The 13,628-nt window shown below is 40.8% G+C and overlaps 2 protein-coding genes across 7 annotated transcripts; one reads left to right on the top strand and one right to left on the bottom strand.

Annotated features, from left to right (window-relative positions):
• The first annotated feature begins 224 nt into the window (after window positions 1–224).
• LOC117301067 (cyclin-dependent kinase 11B-like) lies at window positions 225–6,757 on the top strand. Of its 6 annotated transcripts, none has more exons than XM_033785063.1 (5): window positions 225–314; window positions 2,446–2,809; window positions 3,388–3,597; window positions 5,428–5,727; window positions 6,101–6,757. In XM_033785063.1, the coding sequence occupies exons 2-5, from the start codon at window positions 2,457–2,459 to the stop codon at window positions 6,468–6,470; spliced, it is 1,233 nt and encodes a 410-aa protein (XP_033640954.1). In that variant the 5' UTR covers window positions 225–314; window positions 2,446–2,456; the 3' UTR covers window positions 6,471–6,757. The 6 variants fall into 6 exon arrangements, with proteins under 6 accessions (XP_033640954.1, XP_033641243.1, XP_033640877.1 ...); XM_033785352.1 differs by lacking the exon at window positions 225–314 and adding an exon at window positions 317–364; XM_033784986.1 differs by lacking the exon at window positions 225–314 and adding an exon at window positions 372–547.
• A 1,923-nt stretch (window positions 6,758–8,680) lies between these two features.
• Window positions 8,681–12,778, bottom strand: LOC117295509. The gene is made up of 2 exons (XM_033778200.1): window positions 12,164–12,778; window positions 8,681–11,112 (listed from the first exon to the last, which is right to left on the bottom strand). Exons 1-2 carry the CDS (start codon window positions 12,633–12,635, stop codon window positions 10,043–10,045), a joined length of 1,542 nt encoding a protein of 513 aa, XP_033634091.1. The 5' UTR covers window positions 12,636–12,778; the 3' UTR covers window positions 8,681–10,042.
• Window positions 12,779–13,628: the final 850 nt, after the last annotated feature.

Genomic DNA, 13,628 nt, shown 5'->3' with positions numbered 1-13,628 from the left:
GCCTGCAGTAGAACTATCTCCACTTAATCTTGTAACTGAGTTTTAAAGAGATTTGCTCGAATTGTTTTAAAATCAATATGTATGTGATGGGAATATAATAGGGATGAGCGAAGGTGAACATACTGTGGGAAGTTTAGTTGTTTTACAGGATGATAACAACAGAGGGCGCGCGTCATACTTAGTGGAGCGAGTAGAGCCTTTTCGAAACCACGGCTTTGAGTTTGGGATTCGGCGGGATTCGGCGGGATGCGGGCGGTTCAGTCAACAACGTACGCTTTGATGATGTTGCAGGCCGGAGGGGGTGCATGCTGGAGGTATAAAGCCGTCGTTTCGAACAGGGACATGAGATCTAGGCAGGAGTGTGGTGGGTGGGGAAAAACCCAACTTTAAATGGCAGGTCTTTGTGTTGGATTGCCCTGCATGCAGCTTCAACAGGGTGTTCAATGCAATAGAGAAACGGTAGAACTGAAGTTGATTAAACAGCAGCAACGATTTGAGCTGTAAAAGTAAATGGGAAACTTTCTGAGAGGCTGGCTGGAAGCATAGAGTAAGGACAGATTAGCTGGAAGTTAGCCCCACTTGTGTGTGTGGCCAAGAGATAGGATTCAGCTATCCTTGTTTGGCCTCACAAGGTGTAAGTGGGGCTAGCTGTATACTTAGTATAGTGGAAGATGACCCAAATCAACCATGGTCGCATGGCCATGAATCAACCTAGCAATAGCATCTGGGGGAAGGGGAGGATTTATTAATGCCTATAATATAGCTTGTGGTACACACAGCTTGAACTTGACTCGAAGCAATTAAGGCTAAGATAATTGAGACGAAGACTGCAGCAGGTGAACTGGTCAGAATTCTGTGTATAGCTCCGTGGTGTAACTATCTATACAGTTATATACACAAGGATCCATACACACCATTGCGATAATCATAACCCTCCATCCTCCCCGACGGTCGAAGAGCAGAGCGTTCGTCTACTGTCAGTATGGGATGGTGGTTGCAATTACCGTAGCCCCACTTGTACGTGTGGCCAAGGCTTCAGCTATAACCTTGGCCACACATGTGGGGCTACAATTATCGCAACTATACACACCAATGAATTTGGGTCATCTCGTACAACCCTTAAAGGGAAGGTACACGTTTGGTAATTGTCAAAGACCAGTCTTCTCACTTGGTGTATCCCATCATAAGCATAAAATAACAAGCCTGTGAAAATTTGGGCTCAATTGGTCATGCGAGAAAATGATGAAAGAAAAAACACCCTTGTTGGACAAATTTGTGTGCTTGCAGAAAAGAACTAAATACTTCTAGCTAGAAGTCTTTTATTATTTTAGTGAGAAATTACCTCTCTCTCAAAAACTACGTTATTTCCGAGGGAGTCGTTTCCCACAATTTTGTATACTATCAACAGCTCTCCAATGCTTGTTACCAAGTCAGTTTTAAATTAAAATTTGCTATTAGTAATTACCAAACATGTACCTTCCCTTTATTGGTTAAGAGTTAACAAGGTGTGAGTTGATCTGGGTACAAGTTGATCTGGGTATGAGTTCACCCTGGTACAAATAATTGTCCTAGATAGTTTGGGTAGCCTACGTGATGCTCAGATAGCTCCCCCTCGCTGCAAGCTCGGAACTTGGGGGTTATTTTTGATTCATCAATGACACTTCAACCACACATCAACAACATCGTTCGTTGTCATCATACCACATCAGGAATATTGGTAAGATTCGTAAGTACTTGGACAAAAGTGCCACTGAAAAGGTCATTCATGCATTTGTTACTTCTCGCCTTGACAATAGCAATGCTCTTCTCTACAGTCTTCCTAACAACCAGATTTCCCATCTTCAACGCCTCCAAAATACTGCTGCCCGCATTGTGACAATGTCTAAGAAATCCTGTTCCATCACCCCCATTCTGAAACAACTACACTGGCTCCCTATCTCTCAACGAATCATCTTCAAGCTGATGCTCATTGTCCACAAAGCACTTAATGGCAAGGCTCCCCTCTATATTTCTGATTTTCTCCAAGTTTTACACTCCATCAAGAAATCTTCAAACAAGTTCCATACTTCTTCTCATTGAACCCAAGTCTCAACACTCATGGGGAGACAGGTCTTTTTCTTCAGCTGCGCCACGCATCTAGAACTCTCTACCACTTAATCTTAGAACTTGTCTTTGTACCACAACATTCAAATCTCTTCTCAAAACTTATCTTATGTCACAGGTTTTCAAGGACTAATTTTTGTTGTGTCTGTTTTTTAATTTTTATTTGGGGGGGGGGGTTTACTGCGCCTTGAACACCCAGCAGGGTAGATACGTGCGCACTACAAGTCTTATTATTATTTATTAAATTGACTTGGGTACAAGTTGACCTGGGTTTGTGTTGACTTTAGGTACGAGTTGACCTGTTTCCCACCAATGACATACCATTGCTCCTTTTGTTTTTAGATTAATTGAGCATGGCAAGGCTAGAAAGGTTTGATGATATGCCGGATCTAGAACCAGTTCATCCACGCTTCAAAGTCGGTGAGAAAGGTGTGAATAGCAACCCGTTTCGACCCAAAGAGAAAAACAAAGACGTTGTGGAGGAAAAAGATTCAACCTCAGTTGGACGAAACAACTGTATCTCTCAAAGTCCAGGCACACACAATCATGAAGGGGCTGGCGTCCCAGGAAGTGATCGCAACTTCAGCGATGAGAGTTGCCATGGAAGCTCATCTATGTTTTCCCAGTCGTCTTCTCAGAAGGACAAGATGGTGGACAGTGGTCGAAGAAACGAGAGGGAGAAAGCTGAAGTAGTATCGCTTAATCAGTGAGTTGAAATGCACAAAATAGTGACAACAAAAGACGGTGAACACTTTTAATTGCTCATTTTAGAATTGGGAATCATAACAGCAGTGTTGTATAGCCATGGTGGGCGATGCTGGGCATGCCTGCCTGCCTAGGACTCACAATTTTTGCCCAGTCCTCTGAGCAAAATACATTGCGCCGCACCGATTTCCCCTAGAATAAATCAAGATATTGTCCACTGTGCATTGATCTGAGACACAGCTATGAAAGAAAGAACACAGTCAAAATGCCATTCAACTTATTCATAATTACGTGGCCCCATAACACAAACAGTTTTAAAACCTGGCATCATGTCTGAAGCTTTCACTCCAGTAATAATGGCCCCTTAAGTAAACATGGATAATTTTGTTTATCCACTTTCCCATGGTGGACTTCGAAAAATCTGGAATTTTAGCCCACCACTAAAATTGGTCTAGCAGTATTACAACACTGTCTGTGACTATTTGTTCAGCACAATTATTCCAGTACAATACCTATAAAATATAAAATAAAATGGACACAGCCAAATACTTAGCATTTTGTACAATTGCACAAATCCAGACCCAGAAGAACCACAACATCTGAGAAAAATGAGCAGGAGTCTGGAGTTCGGACTTTATTAGGAGCCCTAGGAAGAAAGCTAGCTGCAGAAGGAATAGAGCTCGACAATCTAACATGGCTCAAATTCTACACTGATGCGATTCCTCCACCAGCGTTGCAGGTTGCGGCAAACATGTTCTTGACGGATTGTCGGTCATCCAAACTAAAAAGGTGATAGTTTGTAAATTTTAATGGCACTGGACAATATTGGTAATTACTCAAAATTACTTGAGAACAAGGAATGGAGATCTGTTAATAGTATATCACATTGTGAGAAACGGCTCCCTCTGAAGTAACGTAGTTTTTGAGAAAGACGTATTTTCTCACTCAAATAATAAAAGACTTTGGGCCTAAAATCTTTTATTAAAGGCAGAGGACACTATTGGTAATTATTCAAAATAATGATTAGCATTAAACCTTTATTGGTAACGAGTAATGGGAGAGGTTGGTAGTATATAACATTGTGAGAGACTGCTCCCTCTGAAGAAAGAATTTAATTGTCCACGAATTTGATTACAAGACCTCAGATTTAGAATTTGAGGTCTCGAAATCAAGCATATTAAAGCACACAACTTCGTGTGACAAGGGTGATTTTTCTTTCATTATTATCTAGCAACTTCAACAACCAATATTGAGCTCAAATTTTCACAGGTTTATTATTTTATGCAACTGTGAAGGCTAGTCTTTGACAAATACCAATAGTGTCCAGTGTCTTTAAATAAGGGAGTCAATGTGTGGTGAAGAGGTTTTCAACTAGTGGTTTAATCCCAACGAGGCCTGGTTCTTGATAAATTTACCTAGACGAAGTCGAGGTCAATTATCAAGAACCAGGCCTTGTCGGGTTTAAACCACTAGTTGAAAACCGATTCACCACACTTTGATTCCCATTCATAAATACCTTTTCGGTCAAAAACATTGACACTTTTTGGTCAAAAAGTAAAATAAATGCAACCATTATAATTGTTCAATGATTTCTTTCAACACAACACCCCTCCAGCTATAAAATGGTAAAGCCCTCCGCCGCCCTCATGTAAACATTTCCTTATAAGGGAATACTGTGTGCGTCGCGCGTATTGCGTGATGTGGCTGTCCCGGCCGTTGCTCTTGACCAATAGGAATGAAGAAACTGTATAAGCACAGGTGCAAGCTCGCAGGTCACGCATGTGTTTCGACACTTTTTACTGTCACAAAGGTTTATACACACCCACGTGATGCGCTCTCCACCAATAGGAATAGCGAAACTGGTATTTATGAATGAATCTGAAAGGACACAAATTTGTGCATCGCAAGGGTGTTTTTCCATTCATTATTCTCTTGCAACTTCGATGACCAATTGAGTCAAAATTTCAGAGCTTTGTTATTTTATGCGTGTTGGGATGGGATACACCAAGTGAGAATATGGGTCTTTGACATTACACTTGGTGTATCTCATATGCATAAAATAACAAACCTGTGAAAATTTGAGCTCAATTGGTCGTTGAAGTTGCGAGATAATAATGAAAGAAAAAACACCCTTGTCACACAAAGTTGTGTGCGTTATTAAAGATGGTTGATTTCGAGACCTCAAGTTCTAAAGATGAGGTCTCAAAATCAAATTCGTGAAAAATAACTTCTTTCTCGAAAACTATGGCACTTCAGGGGGAGCCGTTTCTCACAATGTTTTATACCATCAACCTCTCCCCATTACTGGTCACCAAGTAAGGTTTTAAGGTAATAACTATTTTGAGTAATTACCAATAGTGTGCACTGCCTTTAAGGAATGAATTAAATGGCCCAGTAACCAGGGGTACTAATATTGGAAGTGCTTTGAGACGCCCTTCATGTGTATAAAGTGCTATATAAATACTCTTCCATCTTAAAATCAGATCAACTTTCAAGCTTTGAAGCACTTAATCGAAGCAAAACAACAGGGACCAGCTATGTGTTTGTTCACAAATGCCTAGTCATCATTTTGTTGTGCCCAAACACTAATATAGAGTATTTTGGAATCTATTTGTACAGATCTGATGGAATATCTTGGGTCTTTGTTTGTGCTCCTCGTGGAGATTTTGAGCTGTCTTCCTCGTCGTCGGAGGAGGAGGATGACGATGACGATGAGGATGAAGATGATGTTCAAGGGGATAATGATGGGGAGGAGGAGGAGGAGGGGGAGGAAGAGGAGGAGGAAGAGGAGGAAGAGGAGGGTAGTAAGAGACGGAAGAGAACGGATGTACTCGGCCTCAAAGATGCATGGGAAAAACTCAACGAATCAGGGGAAGAGATCAACTTCCAGAAAATACAGCAACTTGCTCTGGCTCATGGGTGAGTTTGTATAAATTTGGAGTGCTTTTTATGAAACCCATGTTTGTATTGTACGGCAGTGGACACTAGTGGTAATTACTCAAACTCATTGTTAGCATAAAAACTTACTTGGTAACGAACAATGGAGAGCTGTTAATAGTATAAAACATTGTGAGAAATGGCTCCCTCTGATTTTAAACATAGTTTTTGAGAAAGAAAGATGTTGAGACCTCAGCTGAGACCTCTGCGTTGCTTGCAGTTTGCTTGAAGTTCGGCCTCGTTGGATATGGTATGCAGAAGCACTGTATAGTTTTTCGTATTCTACTCATGCTTGTGTGATAATGTTTAGTATAACTACCTGGTATTAATTATTAATATGATTTTGTGTTTATAGGACTTTATGTGGTAAGTGGATGATCTTTCGGAGACGAGGCATCCACGCCGACTTGTCCTGGGAAAGGATATTCCGTGCAACAATCATCGGTCGCCTCGGAGTGTCCGCCAAAATCAGCACATGGGAAGAAAATGAAGAAACTCAAGTCATCTGTGTGTACAACAACAACTTCACTGACAAGGGCGAGGTAAGGGAGTTAGAAAGCCGACTTCGAGCCATCGGGATCCGATGCAGCATGCATTACAAGCCGGATGTCTTTACGTATCTTGGGGTGTACAGAGGAAACGAGTGGGGCTTAAAACCAGTGGTGTATTACAGTAACTTTGATCTGCGGAAAAACAGCTCCGTAATTGTCGCCAATTATGAGTGATTTCTCCGTTTTTAACCAGAATTCTGTTGTATTTTTTGCCCTCAAACAAAAGAAATTCCGTTTTTTTTTACCCCCCAAACAAATTCATAAAAAAAATGAAGTTAAAACCATAGAATGTGGAGTAGGGCTTTTTTAAAACCAAAGATAAATGTTAATATTGGGCTTCACGTTCGCAAGTTTTTGAGCTCGCATGCTTCAGGGGCGGATTGCACCAGGCTCAATCGGTCATCGGAGTCGGGAGAAAATAACGGGAAAACCCACCCTTGTTTCCGCACATTTCGCTGTGTCATGACATGTGTTTAAAATAAATCTGTAATGCTCGATATCGAGAATTGATAATTGTTTTGATGTTTTCTCAAAAAGTAAAGCATTTCATGAAATAATATTTCAAGGGAAGTCTTTCACCATTACCTTCTGTAAACCCTGTAAGTTATTTGTAAATCTGTGAACAGTTTTTTTTTTTTTCTGTTCCGAAAGTGTCCAATGGCTTTAAGGACAAAGCAATTATGGTAAAGCATCTTGCAATATAGGAACACCAGGGCCAACCTCTTCTCTTTAAAAGTGTACTATAAGTGTTAAGGTTATTTAACGTGCATAACACAACACACGGGACCTGCGGATTTATGTCCCATCCAAAGGATGCAGCAATAATGGTTTGAAGTGTCTTTCTAAAAGACACTTTTGCGTGCTATAACTGGGACTCAAAACCACACTCTGCTGATCAGAAACGCTAGAGCAAGAGTTCGATGTTCTTATCCGCTCAGCCACGACATGCCATTTTCTAGAAAAAGGAAATCTCTACGTTAGTTGATTTGAAGCAAAGTTTCATCGATGCTGGTGTGATTATAGATAGATAAGAACTTTATTATCCCACACTGGGGAAATTAAAACTGGCCATGATTCATACAGTACAGACAAAAACGCTTAAAATTATTTAACAACAAACAGATAGATAAAAATATAAGCTGCACATCTCAATTTAATTTCTTGAATGTTTTGAATTTTGAATGTGGAAAATTCTCTACGTTAGTTGATATGAAACAAAGAGTTTTCATCGATGCTGTTGTGATTATAAGCTGCCCATCTCCATTTAATTACTTTGTGAAGATCTTTGCTATTTAGGATCATGTTTTACTCAACTAAGTACTAACACTATTTCAACCACTTACTACTAAATTTCACTGGTAACATCACGGCCATGTCACAGGTGGCAATGGGAGACTTTCTGGGACGATAGAGGGCAGCAGACTTACCGGGTAAATCCATTGTTCTCAGAATCATGCGCATGTTCAGAACTACGTAAACAATGGAAATTTACCCGGTATGTCTGCTGCCACCTAGCGTTGGAAAGTCTCAGGCAAACAGCCAGTTCCTTGCAATCTCTTGCAATCAGTTTCTCATTATTTTCTTGGGGACAGTGACTTAACAGCTGAAAGAATGTCTCTTGTGCTTCTGAGTGTACGGGGACCAATTTCTTGGCTCTGCCTACCGTGGGCAAAGAATCAGCGCTTTCGGAAGCAGTGAATTTTGCGCTTACGTCAAGCGTATTTCACCGGTTAGCAGGTAAATTTGTGGCTTGTGGGCATGCGTACTCCACGTTACTAGGAACTCAACCCTTACACAGCTTGTGCAGAAGTTTAGCGTTTGCCATGCAAGCGGAGAATGGTGATCGTAAGCGCAGAATCCGGTGGTAAGTGGAGCCATGAAATTGGGTTCAGTGCAGTTGGTTGCCTTCAAGTTGCCTGAAAATTGCCCTGTGTGACAATAAGGCCTTTACAGACACTGGACACTATTGGTAATTGTCAAAAACCAGTCACTCAACTGGTCGTCGAAGTTGCGAGATAATAATGAAAGAAAAAACACCCTTCTTGTCACACGAAGTTGTGTGCTTTCAGATGCTTGATTTTGAGACCTCAAAATCTAATTCTGAGGTCTCAAAAATTAAATTTGTGAAAAATTTCTTCTTTCTCAAAAACTACATTACTTCAGAGGGAGCCGTTTCTCACAATGTTTTATACTATCAACAGCTCCCCACTACTTGTTACCAAGTAAGGTTTTATGCCAATATAATTTTGAGTAATTACCAAACCACTGCTTTTAAACTATGCTGTATGGTTTTAAAAAATCAGACATTTTGTGTTTTTGCACATTTTTTATAGTAATTGTCAATGTGACAAATAGAAATTAAAAGAGATTTTATTTAAAATTTATTTACTTATGACATTTTATTTGTGCCTCTTGGTCTCTTTGCTTTAAATGACTTATGAAATAATAAAGTAATTTCAAATTTTTTGTATCACGTTACTAATTGCAAATAAATGCTGATTTGAAAGTGTTCAAAATGCCTCAAAATTAACCTCTTTTCTTTTCAGTTACTAAGTATTTACACATCCATGTATATCACACACATTCACCCCTTTCCAAAATTTCTAACATCCTAACTCCACCCTTAACCTACCAACTTAAAGGCACTGGACACTTTTGTTATTTGTCAAAGACCAGTATTCTCACATGGTGTATCCCACCACGTGCATAAAATAACAAATCTGTGATAGTTGGGACTCAATTAGTCACTGACAGAGACTTGCCACGACTGCATAGCCACCGGGCTAGCTTGGTTTTGTGGTGAGACATTCCCTTCAGCAGGGCAAAGGTTGTTGACTTTTTACTTTTTATTTTCAACTTACAGTACTTTTAAAATACACATCAGTGTAAACTGGCACACAAAAACAAATTAATGATTTGTTATGTTGAAATCTGAAACTTACTTTCTGTTTGCATATCAAGTAATTTACAGAAACTGGTGACTAAATTTTGAGTTGAACAAACAAAAATTGACTAGAGCCGGAATCGAATCTGTGACACCCAAGTTTACGTGCTGGTGCTGCACTCTTTTTGTTGATGTGAAATACCAATACCATTTAAACAAAAGAAAAAACAAATATTCTAAAAAAATACAGCAATCTTTATTGTGATGTGTCAAATTGAAATAAGCATAAAAGTGTATGAATGTGCTTGTTTCTCCACCGGTCTGGCCGCTCAAGCCTTTGCTCAGCATTTGACACTACTTGCGACTCATGGAACCTAACTCTGTCAAGCTTCTCAAGTCTGCTTCAAGTCACACCTTCTCTCATTTGGCTCCCCATACCTGGAATGCACTCACTTGTGGACAAGTCGTTAAATGTCTGCCGTGGTGAAAGCATTCTGACTCTCTCTCCCCTGCGCGATTCCGAATCTCCCTGCAATTCCTGCGACACTGGAAGTATTCTCGAGAGACTGCTGCCCCCTGCGAGACTACTGCTCCCACGACTACAGTCCCATGATAGTCCACAACCAGCAGCTTTGGACGAGAGCAGCGATCTTGCGAGAGCAGCGATCTTGCGAGAGCAGTATTCGATCGCGGAAACCTGATTCATTATGCCACCACCACGTCTCGATTATCTCACTGTGGCAGATCATTAACGCCTTGCTCCAACCCAGCCTTGCCCCAACCAGTATTGCGGCAGATCATTAGCGGCTTGCCCCAACCCAGCCTTACCCCAACCAGTTTTGTAATTAACGTACCATCCACATCACTGATGTGTACAGAAAACAGTCAGGTTGTACTCCCCAGGTCCATTCCAAAAGGCTACATTCTGCGATTCATTGCTCAGTTCCAGACCCAGAAACAACCCTAACGCAGAGAAGAGTAGAGTAGCCCTCAACCCTTTAGCGAAGAGATTGATATCCCCCATATGTGTCTTGATGTGAGACCAGAAGACGGAGTAACAGTGGCGTTGATGTCTCACCATCATATACCTGAACTCCCTCCACACATAGTCAATATTCAACCCACCTACAGCCAGTGAAGGCAGAACAAAGAACATGATTTTCTGTGACCAGATGAGCACGTTGAGTAAAGGTAGTCCGACATTGTCACTGTCGTGGCTGACGTCACAATATGTGAAGATGACATAGTTCCAAGTGAGGTGAGCTGTGATGCCCCAAGTCGCTACAGCCATTGTGAACGCCATCCAGATCCCGACGAAATCCCGCATCACGCGGAATCGCTGGTAGACTGCCGATAAATGGTCCCTACACAAGTCGATGAAAAGCATTCCCTTCGGTGCCTTACTCGCCACAAAGTGTGCCACCACGCGGAACTCACTCTGGAAGGACTTGCGTTCGATGTAAATGAGAAAGCAAAAGAAGCCATACATGATGTAGGACACAAGGGCACACCAGAGGCTTATATTAGCATGAGCATCTCCATTCGGGCGATAGACATAGTCATAGATGATTCTCAACACGCCGTTACCTGTCGGCCAGATCAGAAACAGTCCACAGGTCACACAGGATAGGACACAATTCCCTCTGAGGTATTGAATTCTTTCTAAGATGTAGTTCGTTTGTAGAGCAGCCCATATACCACTGGAGTTTGACCCCGTCTGAAGGAAGGTCATGAGTTCCGATAGCAGACCAAATATTGGAACCACAAAGACCTGGAAGAGATAGGTGAAGTATGACACTAGGAGTAGTGTGCTCGCACGTTTACCCCAGCCGAACTTACAGTAGATGACAAAGTCATACAGCATTAATCCAGACATGCTGACCAGATAAAGGAGCATCAACATTCGCACAAGGTAGAACTTGGTCTTTGCCGCTGGAAATGAAGACAGTGAGAGGAATAGTTCAGGATGGAAACAGTCAATTTGTGGGGTCCAGGGGTCGGTTTCACAAAGATGGTCCTAACTTGGGACTAATCCTAAGAGTTTAGTTAGGACAAGTAACTCGTCCTAACTGGAGATAAGACTAGTCTAACTCTGGGTTGGATTTCACAAAGAGTTAAGACTAGTCTTATCGCTAACTCATCCTTAGGACTAGACTTAAGCTTTTAGTTTCTCCTAGAGACTAGTCCTAAATCCACCCGTGGAGAGTGGGGAACGTAGAAGAACTTATTTTAAACCTTAAACACCAAGAACTGTACACCGAGTTCAACTGCCGAAAATCTTAAATTTCAAAATAACACTAGACTTAATTCAGATTACTAGACTGGCAGCATATTGCGCCACATCACCTTGTAAATCTGTACATAGTGCTGTGTAAAAGGACGTCTCATAACATAACTCAAAAGTAGTCCCACATATCTTGCAGGAAAAAACTGGATATTGAAGCACCTTGAGTGTCACTGAGTGAGGGACATAATCGCTTTATAAACAGCCACTATTATTATTATTATGAATACTAATGGTATCTACGTAAGTAGTTAAGGGCACTATGGACACCTTTGGTAATTGTCAAAGATCAGTCTTCTTACTTGGTGTATCTCAACATATGCATACAAAAAAAAACACGTGAAAATTTAAACTCAGTTGTGAGAGAATAATGGAAGAAAAAAACACCCTTGTCTCACAAGTTGTGAGCTTTCAAATGCTTGAGTTCGAGATCTCAGCTAGCTGAGGTCATGGAACTCCAATTCAAATATTTTAATGAGAAATTGTTTCTTTCTCAAAAACTACATTACTTCAGAGGGAGCCGTTTCTTGCAATGTTTTTATTTTCAACAGCTCTCCATTGCTCGTTAACCAAGTAAGTTTTTATGCTGACAATTATTTTGAGTAAATATCAATAGTGTCCAGTGCCTTAAAGTGAATAGTATTTTTTTATTAACTCTTGTGGGGGTAAAATGGGTGAAACAAAATAAAGGTGACAAACCTGATGACTCGTGGCTCAGCTCATTTCCAAATTCATCTCTGCATATGTTGCAGTGCATGTGATCCAAGCCTAATTTGTCATCGGTTTCAACAGTTGTTGTACTACAGCTCGACACCCCATGGAGAGTTTCTGTCGCTCCGTAGTTGTTGTTCGTGGCACTTGGTGGGTAGCCAATAAGTTCAGTGGTGGAGTTTGTCCTGGTTCGACCAGCCTGGAAGTGTGCTGCTTCCTGGGGGCATAATGGCTGGGGGCATGATGGCCATTCTTGACTACTTGCCCTCCGTTTTCTGGTGGCATCCCTCCTGGGTCGCCATAAACCCAAAATGCAGAGGGTTATGACAAGTGAGCGTGGCAAGGGCTGAATCTTCCTTGGGTACCAGTCTTCATCCTCCTTATCAGCCAATTGACTTGAGGGTACCGGTGAAGTATCCGTGTTTTCAGATGATTGTACTCCGAACATTACCTCTGCCATGATTGTATTGAGGATAAAGATGGTCGTGTGCTTGTATCGAAAAAGTTGATCGGTTACGAAAATGGAATTTTGTGATAATTAGGTGACGTTTGTGGTTAACACGATGTGAAAATCTCTTTTGAGTAGTGTTGGTTCTGAAAAGAGCTGTTGGTTGACAACTCAATGTTTCGATCAGTATGCTATGATGGTCTTCAGGAGAAATTTTGAAAAAATCTCTTTTGAGTGGTGTTGGTTCTGAAAAGAGCCAATGGTTGACAACTCAATGTTTCGATCAGTATGCTATGATGGTCTTCAGGAGATATTTTGAGAAAATCTCTTTTGAGTAGTGTTGATTCTGAAAAGAGCTGTTGGTTGACAACTCAATGTTTCGTTCAGTATGATCAGATTGTCTTCAGGAGAAATGTTGCAGTAAGTAGATCGGGATTTCAACCCAGCTCAGTAACTACAGCTTCGCACAGTGCTAATGAAAGTAACACTAGTCTCATTCTTTTCTATTTATACTTAAAGGCCATTAAAAGAACATTGTCACGGCAAACAGAAACTCTGAGGGAATTGAAAGTGAAATATGAGTTGAAAGTAAACGGATGTGACTTGCAATTAGTGAAAGAAAAGTGGATCTCGCTGTTCTGTAAACAGTGGAATTTGAAAATGCATGGTTTATTCTTATTATTTGGTCACGCAATCTTGATGTTGCAATAAACATAGGCATGATATAGTGTATTTGAGGAGAAAAGTACCTATTTCACTTTATATTTATAAGTGCTGACTTACTTAACACTATAGGCGTGAATAGGCTTTAGGCAAGTTAAAATACAAACATGTGACCAGGGTTAGTAATGTTGGAAGTGCTTTGAGACGTCCATCAGTAATTGACAGCTATATATATATGTTTATCTTCCAGTACGCGCTAATCCACCAATCAGAAGCTCAAACTACTAGGGGATAAAAACATATATGCTACGACCTCTGTTTTATATCCTACTTCCTCTGTTT

Source organism: Asterias rubens, chromosome 1, assembly GCF_902459465.1.
Source record: "Asterias rubens chromosome 1, eAstRub1.3, whole genome shotgun sequence".
Taxonomy (NCBI): domain Eukaryota; kingdom Metazoa; phylum Echinodermata; class Asteroidea; order Forcipulatida; family Asteriidae; genus Asterias; species Asterias rubens.
The sequence above is the reverse complement of the archived record's forward strand: the minus strand, read 5'-3'. Positions and strand labels throughout refer to the sequence as shown.

Coding starts and splice junctions, on each gene's coding strand:
- LOC117295509 (XM_033778200.1), bottom strand. CDS start 12,635: ATGGCAGAGGTAATGTTCGGAGTACAATCATCTGAAAACACGGATACT. Junction 11,113..12,163: donor GCTGAGCCACGAGTCATCAG/GTTTGTCACCTT, acceptor CTTCATTTCCAG/CGGCAAAGACCAAGTTCTAC.
- LOC117301067 (XM_033785063.1), top strand. CDS start 2,457: ATGGCAAGGCTAGAAAGGTTTGATGATATGCCGGATCTAGAACCAGTT. Junction 3,598..5,427: donor CGGTCATCCAAACTAAAAAG/GTGATAGTTTGT, acceptor CTATTTGTACAG/ATCTGATGGAATATCTTGGG. Junction 5,728..6,100: donor CAACTTGCTCTGGCTCATGG/GTGAGTTTGTAT, acceptor TTGTGTTTATAG/GACTTTATGTGGTAAGTGGA.